This window comes from Nannospalax galili, unplaced genomic scaffold (assembly GCF_000622305.1).
Source record: "Nannospalax galili isolate Female #2095 unplaced genomic scaffold, S.galili_v1.0 scaffold82, whole genome shotgun sequence".
Lineage (NCBI taxonomy): Eukaryota > Metazoa > Chordata > Mammalia > Rodentia > Spalacidae > Nannospalax > Nannospalax galili.
The window spans coordinates 526,162-541,802 of NW_008348862.1; the positions used below are offsets into that span (position 1 = coordinate 526,162).

A 15,641-nucleotide genomic window follows, 5' to 3' on the forward strand; every position below is an offset into this window, starting at 1 on the left:
CCACTAAGCCATCTCTCCAGCCTCCTGGCTTTTTGTGTTGTTGTCGCAACAGGGTCTCATATGGCCCAGACTGGCCTTGAACTTGCTATGGAGCTGAGGATGATCATGAACTCCTCATTCTCGTATCTCCATCTCACAAGCACTGGGATGACAGGTGTGCACTGCCTCACTTGGCATAAGTTAGCACCTTCCTTTAGCAGCCCTTCAAGTATGCCCTGTACCTGCTCCTGATGATTTCAACTGTTCCTCATTCACTCTAACCGGATTTCCTCACACTTCACTCACCTTCACGATCAATTTTTTGAAATTTTTTTTTCTTTTTTTTTGGTCTTTTCTCAGACAGGGTCTCCTTGAAGCCCCAGCTGGCCTGGAACTATGTAGACCAGGCTGGCCTCGAACTCACAGAGATCCACCTGCCTCAGCCTCCCGAGTGCTGGGATTAAAAGCGTGTGCTACCACACCTGGCCCTTTCTGAATTATTTTATACTGTTAATTTTTACACAACCATCAAACCAAACACCTACATTATCTGGTAAAATACCTTAAGATTTTCATTTAACTTAATGCTATTATTCTGCCTAGCCCCCAAAGAGTGTTCTATGAAACTCTTTCCTTCCTTCCTTCCTTCCTTCCTTCCTTCCTTCCTTCCTTCCTTCCTTCCTTCCTTCCTTCCTTCCTCCCTCCCTCCCTCCCTCCTTCCTTCCTCCCCTCCGTCCTTCCTCCCTTCTTCTTCCCTTCTCCTCCCTCCCTCCAGGCTCCAGCATGCCTAGTTTTATAGTGAGGATTGAGCCTAGGGCTCACGCATGCTAGGCAAGCACTCTACCAAATGAGCCACACCTCCAGCCTAAAAATGGTGAGCTTCCTATCCATTAAGGCCTGTGTTTTTTTTTTTTTTTTCTTAAATCATGGACCCACACTCAACTCTGACACAGATGTGCAACTCCAAAATCTTTTCCACTTACAACTAAAATTTCTACTTACCTCAGGGGTGAGACTTTTAGCGATGATGGGCCCAACCATTCCTGGAATAGTGGCAAATGTGTTTGTGATACCCAGGAGGATTCCAGCGTACCTGGAAGTGGCACAGAGGCTCGTGTTATACGTGTAGGCAGTTCCTTTCACAGACAGCTAGCCCTTCTGCTCCCAGGCTGTGTTGGGGGAACTTTATGCCTCCATGAAATGACTTACTGAACTAGGTCCTTTGGGGGTTTTATATTCAACTCGCAAAATCCTTGCATTAAAATCATTTAATGTTAAAGTCCAGGCAGGTACTTGGGCCTGTGCAAGGAAATCAATGTGAGAGGTAGGCTAAGGACTGATCCAGCTTGAAGCTTGGGGCAACTTGGGTAGATAAGTAAGCAGAGCCTTTTGTAAGATGGCCTATCCTGGGTTAGAAATCAAAATAAATGACCTCAAATGCCCTTTGAAACACCATATAGAGGAACGTGGCCACTGAAATGATTCCTTTAAAAATTTTTTTGGGGTCTTTTTTTTGAGACAGCGTCTCCCTGCAGCCCCAGCTGGCCTGGAACTCACTATATAGACCAGGCTGGCCTTGAATTTACAGAGATCCACCTGTCTCTGCCTCCTGGGATTAAAGGCACATACCACCACACCCACATCTGGCTCCTTTAAAATTTTTAAAAATTATTTTAATTTTATATCTGTGAGTGTTTTGCCTGCATGTATGTAAATACACCCGTGTCGTGCAGTGCCAATGGAAGCAAGAAGAAGATGTGGATCCCCTGCCACTGGAGTTATAAACCGTTGTTAGTTGCTGTGTGGGTGCTGGGAACCAAACCTAGGTTCTCTGGAGGAGCAGCCATTGCTCTTAACTGCTGAGCCATCTCTCTAGTCCCTGAAATGATTGCTTTTATCAGATACTTGTCATATATACTGTCTCTAGAGTGAAAGCTTAAAGGTTAAAAAAAATTAAGTAGGGGCATGAACACACTATTTATTTATTTACATCTATCTATCTATCTATCTATCTATCTATCTATCTATCTATCTATCTATCTATCTATCGATGTATCTATCATCTATCTATGTATCTATCTCTATCATCTATCCATCCATGCATCCATGCATCCATCCATCTATCATCCATCCATCTATCTATCTATCTATCTATCTATCTATCTATCTGTCTTTTTGAGACAGGGTCTCCCTGTTGCCCCAGCTGGTCTGGAACTCACTGTGTAGAGCAGGCTGGTCTCGAACTCAGAGAGATCCACCTGCCTCTCCCTCCTGAGTGTTGGGATTAAAGGTGTGCACCACCACGCCCAGCTAGACACACGCTTTTAATCCCAGCATTTGGGAGATGGGAGCAGGAAGATCAGGAGGAACAGGAATTTAAGGACAGTCTTAGCTACATATCAAGTTTGAGGTTAGCCTGGGCTACCTAAAATCCTGTTTTAAAACAAACACAAATTATAGGTTGGGGATAAAACTCAGTGGTAAAGTGCTTGCAGGAGGTCTTGTATTTAATTCCCTGTACCCACCCCCCAAATGATTTCCTGGTTACAAAACTGAATAAAATAATTAGAAATTATCTTTATTTTTAAGAACATTCTTTTAATTTTATGCATATGAGTATATTGCCTACATATATGTAAGTGCATCAATGTTGTGCAATGCCCTAGGAGGTCAGAAGAGGGCACTGGATCCCCTGAAACTGGAATAATAGACAGTTGTTAGCTGCCATGTGGGTGCTGGGAATCAAACCTAGGTGCTCTGCAAGAGCAGCTAATGCTCTTAACTGCTGAGCCATCTCTCCAGCCCCTAATGATTAATTAATTAATTTAGTGTGTGTATATGTGTGGGTGCATATATGTTGCAGTTTGTTAGTAGAGGTCAAAGGACTACTTGTGGGGGTGGGTGCTCTCCTTCTACCATGTGGGCTCTGGGGATGGAACTCAGGTTATCAGTTTACTGGAAAATACCTTTACTCCTGAGATATCTCAACAGCTCCCTGAATTGAAATTTTTGGAAATTAAATAGACCAAGGGAAAAACTTAAGAAAATAAAATCATTTATAATTCTTTCACACAGAGATTATCATCTAATTAGTATCTTGGTAACTATACTCATTACTTTCTGTATATGCTTGTATTTCTAAGTATATAATTACAGACATGAGGTCATATTACATATACAATTTCATAATTCACTTGTTTCACTAATTACATATTTGCTTACACCTAAATCTTCACATACTGTCCTAGGAGACAAGTTAGGTCTACATTGTGACAAAAAGATATTTATTTAAATTTCATTCATTTGCTTACATTATTATGTATATGAGTGTTTTGCCTGTAAGAATGTAAGTGCACCCCACCAGGTTTGAAAAAAAAAAAAAGAATCTGTCAAGGGGCTGGGGATATTGGGGACAGAGCTCAGTTTATCGATAGAGTGTTTGGCTAAAGCACAGGAAGCCTTGGATTTGACCCCAGCACCCCAGAAACCTAAGTTTGGGCTAATGAAACCCTGTCTCAGGAAAAAAAAAAAACAAACCCAAATCCATAAACAATCCCTCAAAGAAAAACCACCTTTTTCAACATACCATACATATGAAAAAATGTATAAGCCATTAGCATACTGGTTACTGAATTTTCACAAAGTGGAAGTCTAGCACTTCATTGAGAAACAGTCTCCTGGTATGAACAGTGGTCACTGTTACTATTTCAGGGGGCAGGGCAAATGTAGATTTATTAAGGAAAGGTGAAAAAGGCTCCTGAGGGTAGGAGTGGTTCCAAGAGGACACCCCATTAGTAAATTCCCAGGCAGGATCTCTCTGTGTAGATCAGGCTGGCTGGGACCTGTCCATTTTGCTTCCAACATCTGAGTGCCGGGATTACAGGTGCACACCTCCACACAGCCAATTACAAAATGTTCTAAAAATTTATTTATTTATTTTTATTTTATATGTATGAATGCTATGCCTGCCGGTATGTAAGTGCACCCATGTCGAGTAATGCCTGTGGAGGTCAGAAGAGGGTGTTGGATCCCCTGGAACTGAAGTTACTGATGGCTGTCAGCTGCCATGTAGGTGGTGGGAACTGAACCCAGGTCCAAGAGTAGCCGGTGCTCATATCTGCTGAGCCATCTCTTCAGTTCCCCCCAAATGTATTTACTTATTTATTTTTTTGTATTTTTGAGACAGGGTCTCCCTGTAGCCCCAGCTGGCCTGGAATTTATTGTGTAGACCAGGCTGGCCTTGAACTCACAGAGATCCACCTGCCTCTGCCTCCCAAGTGCTGGGACTAAAGGTATGTACCACCATGCCCAGCTCCAAAAATGTTTCTGACAGGTTTAAGCACAAGCATTAGCAGGGAGAGAAAGGCACTTAGGAAAAGGATAGAGCATATCCAAGAGTGTGCACAGACTTCTCAAGAAAAGGTCTGCTACAAATATCCCCCTTCTTTTTTTTTGGAGACAGGGTTTCAAGTAGCAGCTTCATGAAGCACAGGCTGGCCTTGAACACACTAAGGATGATTTTGAACTCTTGATCCTCCTGTTTCTACCTCATAGTGCTACCATATCCAGAGCAGCTACAAACATTTTTACATATAGATGAACAGTCTTTCAGAGTGTAAAAACTTTAGTTAGGCCACTCTCTCTTAGTAAGGAGCTTACAAGTACAGTGCGGCTAAAATTCCTTCCTTGGCGGGGGTGGGAGGGGGTGGGGGGGTGAACAGCATCCACTCTCTTACCAAGGTTCTAAGGACAAGCTGAGTAAAGATTCCACCAAAGTTCACTCTGCAGAATCAGTGAGTTTATCAGGCTTACTTGCAGAGTATTGGGTCATGGGCAAGAGAGTAAGGGTGACCTTATGCTGCCACACTGCACCCAGGGTGGAAGTCTGCACCCAGCATGGGGATAACTCTCCCATGGCTGTGCTCATGGAGTCCCCTAGACCTTCCCAGCTCCCAAGACCCTGAGGCCATATGCAATTAGGGCAGAACTGCATATACCTGGTTGGGAGGCATGGCCGGATGGTCAAGCCAGGGTCCCATGACTCTCTCTACTTCTCCTTCTATGAGGAACATCAATAGTCAATGAGCCGGCTGGGAAGATGGTTTGCAAGAAGACACAGCTGAACTCTTGAAAATGGCATCTGTCTGGCTGGGAGGAGAGTCTTGTACACCAAGTGTTTTAACATGTATCTTAAGATGACAGCTGAGCATGAAGATGCATGCCTGTCATCCCCACACTTGGGAAGTGGAGGCAGAAGGATTGGAAGGTCAGGTCATTCTTGGCTACATATTGTTGTCAAGGCCAGCCTAGGTTACTTTGTCTCAAAAAGCAAAAAAGAAAAATAAATAAAGCCAGGTGTGGTAGCATGTGCCTTTAATCCCAGCACCTGGGAGGCAGAGGCAGGTGGCTCTCTGAATTTGTGGCCAGCTTGACTACAGCAAGTACCAGGTCAGGCAGGGCTACAAAGTGAGACCCTGTCTCAACAGACATACAGACAGATGGACACAAAGATTTCAAAAGTCTGTCTGGATGTGCTGGCTTGGCCCATTCCATCTTCACAGCCTTGCTCTCTTTTTTTTCAGTCTTTTTGAGACAGGGTCTCCCTGTAGCCCCAGCTGATCTGGAACTTGCTATGTAGACCAGGTTGGCCTGAATCTCACAGAGATCCTGGGGCCTCCGCAAGAGCAGCCAGTGCTCTTAACCGCTGAGCTGTCTCTCCAGCCCCATACCCTTGCCTTCTAGAATGGCACACCCACACCTGACAGTTCACCCCAGCTATTCATACCTGCCTGTCTACTCACACCCGCCACCTGAAACCCACAACCCTTCCACCCCAGCCACTCCTTTGGTGCTTTCATGAAACTGTCTTGGACAGCTCATACTGAGCTGCTATTGCAGAATCTTTATTGTCCTTTATGAGGGTCTGGAAGAGATGGCTCAGTGGTTGAGCACACTGGTTTCACTTGCAGAGGGAAGACCCAGGTTCAGTTTCCAGCACCCATACAGAGGCTAACAACCATCTGTAACTCTGGTTCCAGGGAATCTAATGCCCTCTTCTGACCCAATGGGCTTTGGACGACATGGCTGCACTTACATGCATGTAGACAATACACTCACACATGGAACTGTCCTCTAATCCACGCCTGCTGATTCTGACCATCTCCTGAAAACTCAGCTTCTATTCCCACTGTCTCAGTACAATACGTGTGCTCATCCAACACGTGCTGACTGAGGAAAGCTGGCAAGTGAGCCACTGCCACCTCAGCATGCTGAACCGTGGGAGCCTGGTTCCACTGGATCCACTGTCAGTTCCTCATCAGGAATTTTATGCAAATGGAACTGAATTTAGAATTTTGGGTTATATACTTGGGTTGTTGGATTTATTACAGAATTTTGTGTGACCCACTTCACTCTTTACAGTGTTCTCTTCCTAATTATATGAGATGTATGCTCTTTAGATACCTGGGTTTTATAGATTACATCCTGATGTATCACTTAACATAATCCTGTCCCCCTTGTCTCCAGCATACTAGTATGATCTAGAGTCTGGATTTTAGAGAGATCACTGAACTTAGATTTGACATTTTGTCAAGAAAACTTAAAGGAGATGGAGGAGTTCAGTTATAAGAAAACAGCTGATGAAGTAAATGGCCACACATTAATTTCCTTTTCCTAAGGGTCACCTCCACTGTGCAAAGCTCAATGAGAGCATCTCATGCTTTAAGATGATGATCACTTTTATTGCAAAGTAACTTTCTGGTCAAAATGAAAGAAGCTTAATGTTTTATTAGTCACTGTAGTCCTCCTGTGGGTCACTGCAATTTCTATTATGGTTTAAGACATTATCAAAAAAAAAAAAAAAAAAGAAAAAGTTGGAGAGATGGCCCTAGACACACACACACACACACACACACACACACACACACACACACACTAGGCTGTCAGCTATTAGTCTGAAATTCCTTTCCCATTTTGGGTGGAAAAGCTCTTAAATTAAAAAAAAATTCTGCTGAGCATAATTCAGCTATCTATAAACATCCACATTTTTATGCTTTAAGTCGATACACAAGTAATACAATAACCCAGCCAAGAGGCACCCATCTCTTTGGCTCATTTCATTAGGGAGTGTATCTTAAATTACCCATGCTTGGCACGACCTCTCTCTCTCTTTTTAAACCATTGACACCTTGGCAGGAGGAGGAACCAGCTGCAGTGTTGCCAGGTGTTTTCACAGTCCAGATATTAAGTGCAGATGGATGCTGTGAAATTCTAAATGTCAGCACCAAGAAGCCCATTCAGTATTTACATTACACTTGACCAGGAAGTGCCATGGAAGACCGAGGACTGCAGAGGAGAACCCCATGCTGCACAAACACAGTCTGGGCTTTTATTCGAGTACTATATGTCTGTGGGAATAACAGCCAAAAATCTCTCCAAGTTCCTTAAAATCCTGGCAACAAAATTACCCATAGGAAAAAAATCTCTATCTCAGCTGGATTGCTGCAGGTCTGAGGCTATCCTGGGCCACATAGACACAAAGACCCCTTTAAAAACAAAACAAAAAACAACAAAAAAACACTTCAGGCTGGAGAGAGAGATGGCTCAGCAGTTAAGAACAATGGTTGTTCTTGCAGAGACCAGGGTTCGAATCCCAGCACCCACATGGTAGCTAACAACTGTAACTCTAGTTCCAGGGGATCCAATGGCCTCTTCTGACCTCCGTGGGCATTGCCTGACACAGGTGCACTTACCTACAGGCAGGCAATACATGCATACACATAAAATAAAAATAATAAAATATTTAAAAAAAACTTCATTTCAGTTTATGGAAGGGCTTGGAAAATACTATGTACAAAATTCCATGTTAACAGGAATATTGACTGTTTATTGCAAAGCTGCCTGTAAGAATGACTTATAAGTATTTTACATATTTATTTAGGTTTTTTGAGACAGGGTCTCCCTGTAGCTCCAGCTAGCTTAGAACTCACTATGTAGATCAGGCTGGCCTCAATCTCACAGAGATCTGCCTGCTTCTGTCTCTGAGATTAAAGGATTGTGCCACTATGCCGTAAGCTTACATAAACTTATGAACTTAATAGTAAAGTCACCTCCGTAAGGGCTAGACAGATGGTTCAGAAATTAAGAGCGCTTGCTGTTCAATAATAAGGACCAGACTCATTCACAGCTAGGCAAGTGTTCTACAGAGCTCTGTGCCTGCCTCCAGGAACGTCACTTTGGCTGCCTGCCTTGTGCTGTTTCTTCAGGCTTCAGTATCAGAGACCACACCTTCCCTCTAGTCCACATTTTATCTCCTCTATGACATTTTCTCACTTTGTCTTTAAAACATCTGATTATTGTCTTCAAAGAATTTTGATTTATTTATTCGATGTGTATGAGTGTTTTAACTGTATGTATGTATACCACATGTATGCATAGTGCCTGTGGAGGCCAGGAAGAGGTGATCGGATTGCCTGGAACTGGAGTTACAGACTGTTGTGAGCCACCATGTGAGTACTGGGAACTGAGCCTGGGTCCTCTGCAAGAGTAGCCAGAGATCTTAACTGCTGAGCCATCTCTCTATCCCCTCAACTAGTTAATTTTTTGAGATAGGGTCTCATGTGGTTTGAGGCTGGCCTGAAACTTGACATGGAGCAAAGGAAGACCTTGAACTTCTGATCCTCCTGACTACTTCCCCAATGCACTACCACACCTACCTTATGGAGTGCTGGTGACTGGGCCCAGTGTTGCTTTTACTCCAGGCAAGCAGTTTACCAACTAAGCTATAGCTCCAGTCATAGTTTTTTATTTTTTTGAAACAGGCTCCCACTATATAGCTCAGACCGGTCTTAATGTAAGCCAGGTTGGCCTCAACTTTTGGCAATCCTCCTGACTCAAGTCTTTCAAGTACTAGGATTGCACACATGGTGGATAGTATTTGTTGAAAGAATAAATTACAGTGTATTACAACTGCTTAGTTTTTATTAATTTCTGAATCTGACAATCTTGAAAGCATGTCATGTGTGGTGCTAAACGTATGTATACTATGCAACTATATGCTGAAGACTGAGAAGACTAGACTAGTGCCTCACACTTGAAGTGCAGAGACTCACCGAAGAATCTCACAGTACAGATTCTAGTCAGCAGGCCTGTGGCAGAGCCCAAGATTCTGTATTTCTTTTTAAAAAAAATTTATTTTATTTTATTTTATTTGTACGCGTGTATTGCCTGCATGTAGGTAAGTGCACCCATGTCGTGCAATGCTCCCAGAGGTCAGAAGAGGCTGTTGGTTCTCCTGGGACTGGAGTTACAGTTGTTTGCTGCCATGTGGGTGCTGGGATTTGAACCTGGGTCTTCTGCAAGAACAACCAGTGTTTCTTTTTTTTAAGGTTTTAATTTTTGTATGTGTATGAGTGTTTGTCTATATGTCTATATGTATATATGCACCACATGCATACCTAGTGCCCTTGGAGGCCAGAAGAGTACATCAGGTCCTTTGGAACTGAAGTTGGACAGTTGTTAGCTGCCACGTAGATCCTGGGAATGGAACCCTACAAGAGCAGCAAATGTTCTTAACCACTGAGCCATCTTTCCCACCCACTGTTTTTTTGTTTTGTTTTGTTTTTTTGAGACAAAGTCTCATGTAGCCCAGGATGGCCTCAAGTTTATTATGTAGCTAAGGATGACCTTGAACTTCTGATCCTTCTGCCTCTACTTCCTGAGGGGATTTCAGGCATGTACCACCCCACCCATTTTATGAAATGCTATGGATTAAACTAAGGTTTCACTTTAAAAAAATTATTATTTTTATTTTATGTGTATGTGTGTATTGCCTGCACGTAGGTAAGTGCACCTGTGTCGTGCAATGCCCGAGGAGGACAGAAGAGACTGTTGGATCCCCTGGAACTGGAGTTACAGACAGTTGTTAGCTGCCGTGTGGGTGCTGGGATTTGAACCCGGGTCTTCTGCAAGAACAGTCAGTGTTCTTAACTGCTAAGCTGTCTCTCCAGCCCAAGATTCTGTATTTCTTGGTTGCTTCTGGTCCATGGACCAAACTGAGGGATGAGATTACTCAAAATCTTTCTTACCTAAAACTTTCTATAACCCCATAAATTACATAATTGAATACTTCAACTGAAATATTTTCCAGGTTCCTTTCTTTGACTTAATTAGTAGCATTAATGAATGTTTTTCAGATCTTTATTCTTTTACTTTTTTACAGTGTTGAAGACTGAACCCGTAGCCTTACACATCTCTTCTACTGAGCCCCAGCCCCTCAAATTTTAAGTTATTTGCTATTTCCTTAAATCCGTTTTGGGTAAACAGCCTTAGTTCTACTTTGTAAATTTTAAATGCATTCCCCAGTCACTGGGACGCTCTTACCTAACCAAGTAGCCATCGCTTGGCCTCCCTCCCAAGGACAGCTTCGTGTGCCTTTGCTATCCTACCTGAACGTGTTCTTTACTCTTATTTCAAAGATGCGGCGTATTACAGATTCTTCCAACCCTATTTACTTTTGTGACTAAAAAACTGGAAATAAGATTGGAATTGCAGGTGTGAGCCACCACACCCAGCTTCCTGTCTGTGCTTTATCTGCTTATGCCAGGAACTGTTAAAGGTGAGATCTAAGATGCTGAAGTGTCTAGTCTGAAGGGTCATCCATACTAGGGATATACATTATACTTTCTTTTCAACAGTGAGAACTGATCCTAGAGCCTTACAGATTCTATCAGCTGAACCCCACGATTAGACTCTGATCTTGTATAACCTTCTTGAACTTTTTATATGAGCAGACTAGAATGATTTCAAAGGTCTGCTCAAGTTCTTATTTTATTTTTTAGTTTGAAACAGGGTCTTGATATGTAATCTAGGTTGGCTTTGAACTTAATATGTAGTCCTGTTCCTCCTGCCTCCACCTCTTGAGTTCATCAAAAAAATTTTTTTTGTAATATATATATATATATATTTATTTCTAAAGTCTTTCTCCTCAATTTTTTTTGAGACAGTGTCTCACTGTAGCCCCAGCTGGACTAGAACTCACGAAGTAGATCAGGCTGGCCTCAGTCTCACAGAGATCTGCCTGCCTCTGCCTTCTGAGCACCAGAATTAAAGACGTGCACCCCCATGCCAACTTCCCCAACTTTGTATTTAACTTGTCACAAATATTAAATATTTTGTGACCCACAAACCACATAATCCAGGCCTGTGCCCTCCCTCAGATACTCAGGGGGTGTGACAAGTAAGCAGCTGGGCTAGGAAACGGCTCAGCTGGTAAAGTGCTTGCAGGGCAAGCATGTGGGTCTGAGTTCAGATTCCCAGCACCCTCATAAAAAGGCAGGAACAGTGACACACACTTGCAATACCAGTGCTAGAGACTCAGAGGCAAGGAGGGTCCCTGGGGCTTGCTAGAGAGCCAGCCTGGCCTACTTGGCAAGTTCCAGGTCAGTGAGACCCCCATTTGCCCCACAAAAGGATGGCTGGTGTCTGAAGACTAACAGCAGAAGTTGTCATGTGACCGCTATAGGCATGCACACATACGTGCACATACATGCACACAGATGACCAATCACCAGGCATGGTGATACATGCCTATAATCCCTGCAATGGAGAGGTAGAGGCAGGAGGCTGGGAAATTTGAGGCCAGCCTGGGCTTATAGTGATTTTTGTAGTGTCTTTATAATGCATGTGTGGTCATGTGTGTGCCACGGTATGCATGTAGTCAGAGGACAACTTTGTGAAGTCAGTTCTCTTTTATTATGTTTTTTTTTTGGTCTTTTTGAGACAGGCTCTCCCTGTGGCCCCACTCACTATGTAGACCAGGCTGACCTCAATCTCACAGAGATCCACATGCCTCTGCCTCCTGGGTGCTGGGACTAAAGGTGTTCACCACCATGCCCGACATCTCTCAGTAACATGGATTCCAGAGATTGAACTCAGGTCATAAGCCTTGCTCTGCAGTTTACTCTCTAAGCCATTTTGCTGGCCTCATTTTTTTTAAAAGACAGGATTACATGCATCCTAGGTTGGCCCTGAATTTCCAATTCTTCTGTTTCCACCTCTCAAGTGCTGGGATTATAGGTGTGTGCCACCATGCCCAGGTTATAGGGTACTGGAGAGCAAATCCATGACTTTGTGCATGCTGGGCAAGCACTCTACTAACTGAGCTACATCCTCAGGCCCCTCTTTGTCATTCATCTGTCCAATTAAATGCCTACTGTGTGTCAAACACCATGGTGAGCCCTGAGCATGGTCAGTCTGGGCCTTCACAGAACTCCTATTCTGGTTACAGACCCAAGTTACAGTGTGTCATTGCAGTTTTATGAGAACACCATGGACAGAGGTGATGGTTGTTCAAGGCTTAAAAACAACTCACTATATAAACTGAGATCCAGCAAAAATTCTAGTCATTCATAGTCAAATTCACAGAAGCAGAAAGAATTATGACTTCCAGGATGTGGGAAGAAGGGAAATGGAGTATTTGCATTTGCTTAATGGGCATAGAATTCCAACTGGGTGGAAAAGTTGGGAGATGGTTGGTGGTGATGACTGTATGACAACGTGACTGAACAGTTAAAAATGGTTAAAATGGCAATTTTTACCATGATTGTAAGAAACAAACAGTGTCTGCACATCTTTATATTAGTACTCACGAGGGAGCAATATCGAGATGGTTGATGCTAAATCCAGAGGAGCCAAAGCCTCCTAGTGTTGTCGATATGGTTAGGAATGCAACAGCCAAAGAATAGTCACAGCCTATAAATCCAGCAGCAACCAAGAAGACCGCAGGGCCAGCCATTCCTGTAGTTAAAAAGTTACAAAAGTAAAAGAAGTGCCATTATTATATTTGCTCTGTTTTAAAACAGTGTAAATCTGAATAGTGCTGCCACCTACCTCAGAAACAACAAACTGCCTAGGAGACTTATATGGTGCAGCTTCACCTCTAGAAAAAGGAAATCAGGAGCTACAACTAGCATAACAAGGAAAGGAAGACTCATCGTGCAGTGCTAGTAAATCTGTGACAGGACTTGGCTGTCTACAGAATTAAAGATCAACAAGACAGAGTCTGGGGGATGAAGTGATAGCTCGGGGGTTAAGGACACTGGCTGCTCTTGCAGAGGACCTGGGTTTGATTCCCAGTACTCACATGGCAGCTAACAACTGTCCCAAACTTCACTTCTGGGGGAATCTAATACCCTCTTCTGACCTCCAAGGGCACTGCATGACACAGTTGCACTTACACACATTCAGGCAATACACTCAGACACAAAAAATAATAAATACAACATATATAAAAAAACAAGACAGAGACTGAAAACTAGGGCTGCAGGGAGAGGCAACAGCTGATCTAGAATGGAATTTAAAATTCATGCTGGGCGTGGTGGCGCACGCCTGTAGTCCCAGCACTTGGGAGGCAGAGTCAGGCAGATCTCTGTGAGTTCAAGGCCAGCCTGGTCTACATAGTGAGTTCCAGGACAGCTGGGGCTACAGAGAGACCCTGTCCCAAAAGAAAAAAAAAGGAAATTCATATACTCAAAGTAGATAAACTACATAATAAACCGTTGTAGGACTGAAGAGATGGCTCAGTGGCTAAGAAGGCTTCCTGTTCCCCCACAGGACCTGTGTTTTGTTCCTAGCACCCATGTTGGGTGGCTCACAACTGCTTGTAACTCCAGCTCCAGGGCATCTGATGGCTTCTGTGTGCACCTGCACACATGGCAAACACACACACACACACACACACACACACACACACACACACACACACATGTGCACACACACAAATCTTTTAAAAGAACTCTGTTGGACAAAATAAGAAAATGATCCATTTTGGTTTTAAGAGTTGAGAGTGGGCTGAAGAGATGACTCAGGGGTTGAGTGCTTATGGCTCTTGCAGAGAACCCAGGTTCAGTTCTCAGCACCCACATGGCAGCTCACAACTGCCTGTAACTCCAGTTTTATGGGATCTGATGCCTTCTTCTGGCCTCCACGGCTCTTGCACACATGTGGTGCACATAAGCTCATGCAGGCACACATACAAACATATAAAGAAAAAAAAATACAAGAGGTGTAGGTAACCACAGGCAGCGAAGCACACAATGCAAGCAGCACTGTCAGCTTTTCTGTTCTGTCTACAGCCATGCTGTCTAGAAATGCTGTGATAATGGAAATGTATTTGTATATACACTGAGTGAGGAATTTGTTTTAAAAATTCAATTAAATTTGGGCTGGAAAAATGGCTCAGCAGTTAAGAACACTAGCTGTTCTTGAAGAAGACCTAGGTTTGAATCCCAGCACACATATGGCAGCTAACAACTGTCCGTAACTCCAGTTCCAGGGAATCCAACAGCCTCTTCTGTCCTCTATGGGGATTGCATGACATGGGTGCACTTACCTACATGTAGGCAAAACATGTATACATGTAAAAAAAAAGTTCAATTAAATTTAAAGTCCACACATGGTTAGTAGTGATAGTATTATACAGGTGTATTATACAGAGCAGGTCTGCAGAGAAAGTCACATTGTCCAAAAGGGGTTTATTTCATTTGCAGATGTGAAGTCAACTAATAGCAGTATTTGAACAGGACAGCATTTCCTGTGCTGGGTACTCTGCAGGTGTTTACAAAATTCACCTGACTTGGTACTTTTACAGGATAATTTAATTACTGAGGCAGGAAAGATGGCTTAGCAAGTAAAGGTACCTGGCAGTAAGAATGCCAAACTGAGTTCAATGCCTGAACTCATGTAGCAGGAGAGGAACTGATTTCAGCAAGCTGTACTCTGACCTCCACGTGTGTGCCACAGCATATATACATGAGCGTGTGTGTGTGTGTGTGTGTGTGTGTATGTGTTTAGTTTTACATCCGAATTAAACAATACCATATCAAATGGACTTAAAAGACATCTACCAAATAGTCCACCCAAGCACCAAAGGACATACTTTCTACTCAGCACCCCATGGAACCTTCTCCAAAATCTACCACATACTGGGGCACAAAAAAACTTCAACAAATACAAAAAGATTGAAATAATTCCATGCATTCTACCAGACCACAATGCAATAAAGCTTACAATCAACACCAGAAGACGCCCTAATCACCATATGAACACATGGAGATTAAACAACACACTCTGGAATGATGAATGGGTCTAAAGAGAAATTAAGAAAGAAATAAAAGTATTCCTGGAACTAAATGAAAAGGACAATATAACACAACGAAACCTCTGGGACACGCTGAAAGCTGTCCTTAGAGGGAAGTTTATAGCTCTAAGTGCCTACATCAAAAAATTGAAAAGAACACAAAGAAATGACTTAACATTGCAACTCAAGACGTTGCAACAACAAATGAAACCCAAACCCAGCAGACAAGAAGAAATAACAAAAATCAGGGCAAAAATTAATTAAATTGAAAAAAAAAAAAAAAACAATACAAAGAATCAACGAATCCAAGAGCTGGTTCTTTGAAAAGATAAACAAGATTGACAGACTGCTAGCCCAGTTAACCAAAAGAAAGAAAGAGCACCTCCAAATCAACAAAATCAGAGTTGAAAGGGGAAACATCACAACAGACACCAGAAAGATACAGAACATTATAAGGGAATGCTTTAAAAAATATGCTACTAAATTAGAAAACCTAAAAGAAATGGACAGATATCTAAAGGCATGG

The 15,641-nt window shown here is 42.8% G+C and overlaps 1 protein-coding gene across 3 annotated transcripts in view; it reads right to left on the reverse strand.

Annotated features, from left to right (window-relative positions):
• The window catches only part of Slc17a5 (solute carrier family 17 member 5), a 58,285-nt gene that overhangs the window by 2,261 nt on the left and 40,383 nt on the right, over positions 1-15,641 (reverse strand). For all 3 annotated transcript variants that reach the window (XM_008846109.3, XM_008846110.3, XM_017801349.2), the window contains exons 9-10: positions 12,627-12,774; positions 982-1,072 (exon numbers count right to left, since the gene is read on the reverse strand). In XM_008846109.3, coding sequence (XP_008844331.1) covers positions 982-1,072; positions 12,627-12,774 — 239 coding nt within the window. The remainder of the gene's footprint in view (positions 1-981; positions 1,073-12,626; positions 12,775-15,641) is intronic.